Genomic DNA, 9,465 nt, shown 5'->3' with positions numbered 1-9,465 from the left:
TATATATATATATTACATTTATAGAGATTTTTTTTTCTTCTAAAAGTGAAGATCAGGTTCATCAGGTCAGTTCATTCAACTTATTTCAAAATGGGTAAAACGTTGATTTCCATCGTCTTGCTAAATTTAGTAGCATGTAACGGTACTGTATTGTTACAGGGTTGTACTATATATTTGTTCTTTTCCCCCCTGAAAGGTTGACGAATCCATTGTGTATGTCAGGGCAACATGTCAGGCTTCTATGAAGAAACACCACTATCAAATGTATGTGTGTGCAACCCTCTCCCCTGACAAGGACAAACTAGAATATGCCTACTGCCAGTGTCCAATTGGGTAGTTACATTTTTTTTCTTCTCAAGTTTACATACATGGTATCTAAATATAACCAGATTTACTCTGCATACTCATTGAGTCAATATCCATACCAATTTGTTTCAGTGTACTTGTTCTATACTGACTATAGGGACAATAGGGTAATAAGGCTTCAATATTAACTTTTGTTTTGATGCTTTAAGAATTTATTAGGGACATCATTGTTACATTATAAACAACAAATTCAATTAATTGAATAACATGATAAAACAATGCAAACAATATGAAGAATAGTTCAAATTTCAGTCTTTGCAAATATCTCAAAACAGACAGCAGTGAGTGAAATAATACTAACTAATTCATTTTAAGTCCAAGTTGAATTTAATATCTGGTCACATAACATTTATACTGCATAAATTAGTACAAATGGTGTTCACAGAGGAACACTGAAGTAGAATCTTGTATTCACTAAATAAAATAAACCAATAATTTTAAATGAAATTATTACAGACTATCACAGGCATGCAGCCATATTGGTGGGCTTTTATTTGCTTTGGCGCAAGGACAAACAACAAAAAAAGGAACGTTGGAAGAAAACTGCACCTCCAACCTTTGTATGTGGAAAGTCCCTAGGAACCAGATTAAAGCGCAACCTCTACGAAATTTCCAGCTGGCTAAGCCGAGAGTCACTCCAAATAACCTAACAAATACAATCCAGCCACCACCTCAGGGTAATTTTGATCCAAGACATTCTGAGGACAGGTCTCATGACCTCCACAAAAGTCTGCAGGAGCTGAAGAAATTAAAGGTTTTCCCCCAAACAGGTATATATACAAAAAAAAGTATTTGTTCCATTTAATGCATTAAACTCAATCACTGCAAAGATGAACTAAATGGAATACTGTCAATTTGGTAAAAAAAAAAACAGGATAAAAATGACATCATCAATATTTTTTTGAATGCAACTTCTGTTTCTCTATTTTATTGCAAACTTTTATTAACTGTACAAATATTTTTTTTGTACTAACATAGTATATACATTGAGGAATTATTTTTACTCTAGGAATGTCACACTTTTGGAATATTCCTGACCATGTGCCAGATGTATGCCATGAAGAAGAGATGGAAACATCAATACATCCACTTCAGAAAAAGATGGAGCAAATGGTCTTTAAAGAAAACAACTGTAAAGTCAGATTTGCGAAAATAACTGTTGTAATATATGACATAAATGTATCTTTTTTCCAATCACTGGTTATCTTTTTCTGAAAATATTTCAATGTGGTACCTTTTACAAGTATATTTGAATAAAAAGTACATACAGATAAAAAGCGGTAACATGTACATACTTTTCTGTAATATGGGTTACTTTGTATATATATCTAATACTGCTTGCTCTTGATANCACAGAGGAACACTGAAGTAGAATCTTGTATTCACTAAATAAAATAAACCAATAATTTTAAATGAAATTATTACAGACTATCACAGGCATGCAGCCATATTGGTGGGCTTTTATTTGCTTTGGCGCAAGGACAAACAACAAAAAAAGGAACGTTGGAAGAAAACTGCACCTCCAACCTTTGTATGTGGAAAGTCCCTAGGAACCAGATTAAAGCGCAACCTCTACGAAATTTCCAGCTGGCTAAGCCGAGAGTCACTCCAAATAACCTAACAAATACAATCCAGCCACCACCTCAGGGTAATTTTGATCCAAGACATTCTGAGGACAGGTCTCATGACCTCCACAAAAGTCTGCAGGAGCTGAAGAAATTAAAGGTTTTCCCCCAAACAGGTATATATACAAAAAAAAGTATTTGTTCCATTTAATGCATTAAACTCAATCACTGCAAAGATGAACTAAATGGAATACTGTCAATTTGGTAAAAAAAAAAACAGGATAAAAATGACATCATCAATATTTTTTTGAATGCAACTTCTGTTTCTCTATTTTATTGCAAACTTTTATTAACTGTACAAATATTTTTTTTGTACTAACATAGTATATACATTGAGGAATTATTTTTACTCTAGGAATGTCACACTTTTGGAATATTCCTGACCATGTGCCAGATGTATGCCATGAAGAAGAGATGGAAACATCAATACATCCACTTCAGAAAAAGATGGAGCAAATGGTCTTTAAAGAAAACAACTGTAAAGTCAGATTTGCGAAAATAACTGTTGTAATATATGACATAAATGTATCTTTTTTCCAATCACTGGTTATCTTTTTCTGAAAATATTTCAATGTGGTACCTTTTACAAGTATATTTGAATAAAAAGTACATACAGATAAAAAGCGGTAACATGTACATACTTTTCTGTAATATGGGTTACTTTGTATATATATCTAATACTGCTTGCTCTTGATAAGACCATACCACTGACCAGTCAATGTCTGCCTGACATAAGCCTTATCCATTTCATTCATGGCCTTATCTGTATCACTTCTGGTTCAACACATTTAAAGATCATCATTTTGATGTTGAATTAAAATAGTACCATAAATGTAGTACGGTTTTAGATTAAAAATGTTGATATAGAGGTTTTTGGTTGATTCAAGATATGGATAAGGGATAAGGTGAAGTGATAATTATTACACATTCCCTAATTACTCAGGATATGTTATTGAAAAATTATGCTTTGTTGTTTTATTACTAAAGGCCCGCCTCCAACAATTAATCTTGATCTTTCAAGATACATTGAGGAAAAAACACAGAGCCAGAGTTCATGTCCAATGTGGAAAGCTCTACACAGAAGAAGGATCACAAGTTCCATTTTTGGAGATGTTCTGCATGCTGGGCCCAATCCTGCATCATTAATTAAGCAGAGTGTGGAAGGTTCAAACCTTGACAAGTAAATTCAATTTTCTTACTACCTTTAAGGTATTCCATGTATAATACACATTTCTTTAAGCAGCATTTAAGTATTAATAAGTTTTGTCCTGAAACAGTACCAGGCTTTAGAAACATATTATTTGTCATTGTGTCTGTCTTTACTTAAAAAAAAAGTCTATTACAAGTGTATTAAAATTAATTTCAAGCAGTATTTGCTTGGAACCATATATTTTTTGCTAACTAAACATACAATCTTTCCTTCCAATAAAAAAACACATACACATACATTCCTTTTTTCTCTTCTGGTGTCATAACAATGTAAATGAAAGATTAAACACAGGAGTCACTTTGTTAGTACAAATGTACTACTGTTAATTGATATTCTGTTTATTTGATATTTTTAAGGTATGCAAATTTACCAGAAGCAGTAAAGTGGGGACAGGACCATGAGGGGTGTGCCAGAGTCCAGTATGGAGAGATAAAACGGGCCCTTTTCAATGTTGAGATCTATCCTACTGGACTCACATTGTGTACATCACATTCATTTCTAGGAGCCTCAAGTGATGGCAGAATCATAGAACAGGATGGTGAAGGTTTGCTTGAAATCAAATGTCCATTTTCTTTAAATGGAAAAAAGATACTTAGTATGGGAATAGGGCACATCATGGAGATGAATGGCAAAAGCTTCTGTTTGGAATCTTCTGATGAAGGGCCAAAGTTAAAAAAAAGTCACAAATATTATGCTCAGGTGCAGGGTGAAATGGCCATTAAGGGCTTACCTTGGTGTGATTTTGTTGTTTGGACAGGGGCATCATCAAATAACATTGCCATTGACAGAGTTTACTTTGATGCTGACTTTGTAAGTGATATGATGCCAAAACTTGTAAAAATTTTCATAGATCACATATATCCTTTGTATTATGCGTAAAGCAGCAATTACCTGAAAATTGGACCTACCTCTGGAGGTGTGGAACTTGATTCTCATTATTAAAAGTATACATTCTAATTTATTGTAGTGGAACTGGACTGGGTCGATCGTCAGCGACCAAATTATAAATACATTGTAGCTCAATTGGTAGAGCATCCGCCTAGAGCTTGAAGGGTCCCAGGTTCGAACCCATGTCTGGTCGTGCTTTTTTCCACTCCTTTTACGTTCCATTATAACTAGAACCTTTACCATATTTCTATATGGAACCAGTGACTGAAAGAAGTTAAGGTGTATCAGCTGTAAGTTTCTGTTCAATGAAGTATTGGTCATGTTTCAAAATGTCATTTTATTGGAGACAAAAAGACCCCAAGTGCATATTTATAATTTTAAGAATAGTGTGGCACAAGTTCATAAACTGTACAAACTGTTAACATTTATCTTCTACAAGAGGGGTATCAAAGTTTGTAAGCCAGCAACAGACTTGAACAATTTTTGAAGCTAGTGGGGCAAGAGAAAGGGGTAGCACTCCTTCCAATATATGAAAATTCTTGACACGGCCAATACTTCTTTCAACATGTATTCTAAGCTGTGCTATTTCCTGAGTCTGAAAAACCTCTGTTGTAGAAAACTGGTTAGAGTTTCCTCGAAATGGTGGAATATTTAGATAACACTGGCGTTTTTCTAACAGGTCCCCTATAGTAAATCCTTTGTCTGCCATAACACTGTCGAAGGGCTCCAAAAGATCCAGAATACCAGAGTCCTCTGTTAATTTACGGTCTGAAACTCTGCCTCCCCAGGCTTCTGATATAAATGTTATGACACCAGAAGGACTAATACCTACAAGAAACTTCAGGGTGTTGTGGTGTTTGTAATTTGAGAATGTGAGACTTTGATTAACTAAGCTACAAGATCTCTGAATGTAAATTTCTGTACAATCTAGAATAACTCTAGTTGAAGGATATTTTTCTTTGAAACATGATGGCATTGTACGTTTTATAATATCTCGACTTGGAAAGGGGTTGAGAAATTTCAGTTCAGCATGGAGCAAACTTATCCATGTAGTAAAGTAGGAAGAAAATGTTGCTGAAGATATGTTAAATCTGTCAGCCAGATCCTGAACAGAAAGACCTAGTCTCAGCCTCATCAGCACAGCTAACAGTTGATCAATAGTAGTTATCATAGGGACTGATACCCTCATCCTGTCCTTGGTTGGAGTGTTGACATCTCCCCTCCAATATGTCAAACGGGAGCTTTTGGATGATAAGTAACTGAAACGAGTTAAAATCAAATTATACATTTTCCCCACCTACACACATTAAACTTTTGTTGGGTCTTTCTCTACCTTGATGGTAGGACAGAGCTAGAGATATTAACAAATTGAAACGACCCTCATATCTACAGTAAATATATCTCAATAGATTAATATATAAAGTTGCCAGGTATGATAAAGGATACCATCAGTTTATCTTAGTGCTTCATTATATCATTTTATGCTGACATCACCTATAAACACTATGAAGAGATATCAAGGAAATGAATTGGTGATATCAGAAACTGACATGAGTTACATAACACTGTAATAAAGTGATGTCACATAATTCTTATCTTGATATCAGCATTAATGTCAAATAAATTGGTCTATGACTGTCATAACCAGATGGTTTGAATAAGTGGAATACAATGCCTAAGTGATATTACCAATTTCATTATTTTGGTTTCACTCAAATAGAATTCAGTATATGGTTTCCGATACTTTGAATGTGCTGTACTATTTGTAAATTTTACAGTTTCATTTAAAAAAAAAATCAACCAAAGGGTTATTGTCAATAATGATTTAATTATATATACATGTATATATACTTATAGATGTTTCTTGCTCCTGAAAGACAACAATAAGAACTCATCATTCATCTTTCATAAAACCTAATATTGACTTACTTGTACAGCCACAAGAAAACGCCAAATGTTGGGAGACCAGTGTAAAATCGGGTCTGTGTGTCATTGTCCTTTATTTTGCCTACTCCCCATTTGAGCTGGCGTACCTCCTCTTTTAGTAATCTTACTTCCTCCTGGAGTCGCCTATTCTCCAAGAGAAGAGGGTCTTCATCACATTGGACACCTATGGGGATCAGGGAGAATTTCAATTTTCATTTTTTTCCCATCAAGGCGCTGAAAAACAAAACAGGATACTGTATGTTGTGTTTTATTTCTAAACAATTTCTTCATGTTGGTTAGTATAGATAGAATAAAGGAATCAAACCTTTGAATGTATAATATAAAGACCCAGATCGAGGCTGTTTGGAAAAGTAGGTTCATAAACCATTGAATAAATAATCAAAACTGGGGAGGGGTTAATAACAGGAAATACATGTATTACTTTACCAGTGTCAACAAGAACATTAACATCTGTGTCATCCTCTTCTTGAATCTCAGCCTCAGCTTCAGGTTCTGGGACAGGCTTACAGTACCCTCTGTGCATGGCTAAAGACACTTTCTTTTTTACCTCCTCCAGCTGTATTTGGTTTGTTTTCAAATATTGGCTTTCCTGTACATAAAAAGAACACACAAAAATATTATGGAAAATAAATATTTCAAACTCATTGCAAAGCTATGGAAATATAAAAATAAATTGCAGACATGTAATTAACTACCATGATTCTTTTTGACAGTTAACGGTAGTTTTCACAACTCGACATAAAATTTGACAATCAAAAGTTTTCTTTGAATGCAAAAAAACCCACCAACCCCCCCTCCCCCGATATTTTGGTCATAATTTATAATGTGATCAGTAATATAACAATTTTGTTGATGCAATATAGGGGAATAAAATGAAATTGTTAATAATCATGTTGAGTTTAGTCTGGTGTGTTGTTTATATACAACAGTAACAATTAGTTATAGGTATGCACGAGGAAAGAAAGGGGCAGGTGTGGAGTTGATATTATACCTTGGATTCATCTCTAGCCAGCTTTCTTGTCTCTCTTGATATGTTGATGTCTGATGGTTTAACCACCTTTCAAAATGAAGTTTTTTGTAATTTATTTGAAAGTTTTAATTTGAAAATTTAACAACCATTGATAAAGACAGAATTTTAGTTCTCAATTTTTTTTCAACAAGTGATGTTTAATTTAAACTTGCAAAATTTGTTTTCATATAAACTAGAGTTCAGTAAATTTACTTAAGTTAACGTTATGTTATATGTATAACCTGAACATGTACGTATATTTGTAGTTGCATAGTATTATTTATGTAGAGATTATGTTTGTGTTTCCTGAACTTATGTAAGATATGCTTTAACACGGTTTGATAATTTGAAAAGATCAACTGCCATGGTGAATTTGTACTGCAACCAGCAGGGATACAAAGCAATTTTATAACTGTTATAATACAACAGCTTTATAATGCATCTACAATTATAAGAATAAATATCACACCTATGATTGTGTATGCATATGTGCTGCGATAACAATGGTCTGATCATAGGGGTTCGTTACAAATGTCTGACATACACATATGCTACTCTTACATGGGTCACAGCACACATAAACATATGTGTGTGCTGTGACCCATTTCAGTATAATAAAGCATATGTGTGTAACGAACCCCTGTGGTCTGATGGTTGCTGTTGCTTAAATATTTTACTGACATGTTTTGTGTGTTTTTGTCATATAAAATATAAGTGATTGTAATAAATTTACCACCTTTTAAATAACCTTATTTGTTTATTTTTTACCTTGTATTTGAAAATTGTCGGAGCGTAATTCTCGTCAGCAGGGTCATATCCGTGCCAGCCGTCGATAAAATGCTCGGAACATATCCACGAACTTTCGTTCGGAACCCAACCATCCCTGTTAAGTGCTTTTATCCATGTCTTCCGCTTCCGCTTATCTTTTGGGAACCGAAAAAAACTTATTTTCTTTGACCGGTCAAACTGGTTTGCGCACTTGTATACACTGCAGGTTTTCACCATAATGGTTGTTTACGTATATCCAGGAACCCACTCAGTGGCATTTGTGTGCATGCGCGACGTACTGTCCCGCAGTTAACGTGAAAGGGACTATAGGATATTATTTTTATATTGTAGGGAAATTATTATATGTTTAGTTAGATTATTATTACATTAGGTTAGAAATTAGTTATTTTAGGAATTAGAAATTATTTTGTAAACGGTAAATCGTAGTTGTAATCGTTGGAATTTTGTACGGGACGGTGGCACGTGTCTACTATAGCACTGTTGATATATGTCCCTGTACATAATTTTGTAATTGTTTAATTAAGTGTGTTGACTTATTTCTTTCTTGGAACTTTATATTTTGTCATGGCTGTCATAAATATACGGACAGCTACAGAAGATGAGCTGTGCACGTTGGAGGGTTTAGGCCCCGCGACGGCACAGAAAATCTTGAGTGTAAGAGATGATGAGGGGCTCACTCTGCAGAAACTGGTGACTGTTTCCAGAGTGGGCATTGAGAAGTGGCAGAAATGGCTAAGTGATGGGGTCATCACGGGCATAATGGTCACTGCCCCTGTAGAGGTGCAATCACCAACCCGGTCGACCTCATCACTGGCAGATAGGCTAGACAGACAGGAGGACGAGGTTATGGACATAAAGCAGGAAGTTAAGGAACTGCGGATCCAATTCAGGGAGTTAATGGTAACATTGGAGATGGAGGCTCTTAGAAAATCAGAGTCTGGCGGCTCGTGCTGCCTCGCCTCCGAAAAAGAGATCTACTCCCGGCACTCTGCTACTGACTACACCTAGTGGTGGTCAGTATGTGAGCCAGGGGCCACAAATAAATAGCTGGTCACCCTGGAGGGATAGGGGTACCACTCATGCTACCTCAACCTCCGTGCCACCATACTCGAACTCGCAGACAATGATTCCTAAACAGAAGGAGTCCGAGTTTGACCCTATCTTACAAGCTATCCCGAAGGATGGAAGGTACGTAAGGGGTCACGATCAGGGTTCCCATGTATCAACATGGACAGCTGGAGGTGCCAATGCACCCATTGCACCCATTGCTTCTAAGTGAGGGTTTAAGCTGGAATTGGCCCCAAAAGTTGAAGGGGAAATGAGTCTGCCCTTGTCATGCCTATCATTGGACAATGAAAAGGGGGCTGACTTCCTGTTGGAAGATGTCAAGCCTAGTTTGACGCTTCGAAGGCAGGGAGGGGGGAATTATCCTGGGGGATATGACCCTTCACAGCCAGCTTTTCAACATAGGGGGGGGGGGAGTAACTTACCCCCAGGCAATAGGCTGCCATACACCAATGGCGGGATAAGTAACTATCCCCTGTTGGGGCACATACAGTACAATTCAGGTGATTTGGTACTGAAACCCCGTGCGGGCGACAGTCGTCGCGCAGGCGAAGGGGATTAAAGCT

The 9,465-nt window shown here is 36.0% G+C and overlaps 3 protein-coding genes across 3 annotated transcripts in view; 1 reads left to right on the top strand and 2 right to left on the bottom strand.

Annotated features, from left to right (window-relative positions):
• Positions 1–4,091, top strand: part of LOC110452073 — a 10,364-nt gene extending 6,273 nt beyond the window's left edge. Inside the window, exons 2-6 of the mRNA XM_021500355.1 lie at positions 197–333; positions 823–1,136; positions 1,376–1,498; positions 2,979–3,171; positions 3,558–4,091. Of these exons, the coding sequence (XP_021356030.1) occupies positions 197–333; positions 823–1,136; positions 1,376–1,498; positions 2,979–3,171; positions 3,558–4,080 (1,290 nt within the window). The 3' untranslated portion in view covers positions 4,081–4,091. The remainder of the gene's footprint in view (positions 1–196; positions 334–822; positions 1,137–1,375; positions 1,499–2,978; positions 3,172–3,557) is intronic.
• Positions 4,092–4,263: 172 nt separating this feature from the next.
• Positions 4,264–5,659, bottom strand: LOC110452081. Its single transcript, XM_021500363.1, has one exon. It carries the CDS (start codon positions 5,375–5,377, stop codon positions 4,508–4,510), a length of 870 nt encoding a protein of 289 aa, XP_021356038.1. The 5' UTR covers positions 5,378–5,659; the 3' UTR covers positions 4,264–4,507.
• A 355-nt stretch (positions 5,660–6,014) lies between these two features.
• LOC110452072 (THAP domain-containing protein 1-like) lies at positions 6,015–8,050 on the bottom strand. Its single transcript, XM_021500354.1, has 3 exons — positions 7,814–8,050; positions 6,463–6,625; positions 6,015–6,199 (listed from the first exon to the last, which is right to left on the bottom strand). The coding sequence occupies exons 1-3, from the start codon at positions 8,048–8,050 to the stop codon at positions 6,015–6,017; spliced, it is 585 nt and encodes a 194-aa protein (XP_021356029.1).
• Positions 8,051–9,465: the final 1,415 nt, after the last annotated feature.

The sequence above is a fragment of the Mizuhopecten yessoensis genome, unplaced genomic scaffold (assembly GCF_002113885.1).
Source record: "Mizuhopecten yessoensis strain PY_sf001 unplaced genomic scaffold, ASM211388v2 scaffold6383, whole genome shotgun sequence".
In the NCBI taxonomy this organism is placed as follows: Eukaryota; Metazoa; Mollusca; class Bivalvia; order Pectinida; family Pectinidae; genus Mizuhopecten; species Mizuhopecten yessoensis.
This window is presented reverse-complemented; position numbering and strand designations above follow the sequence as displayed.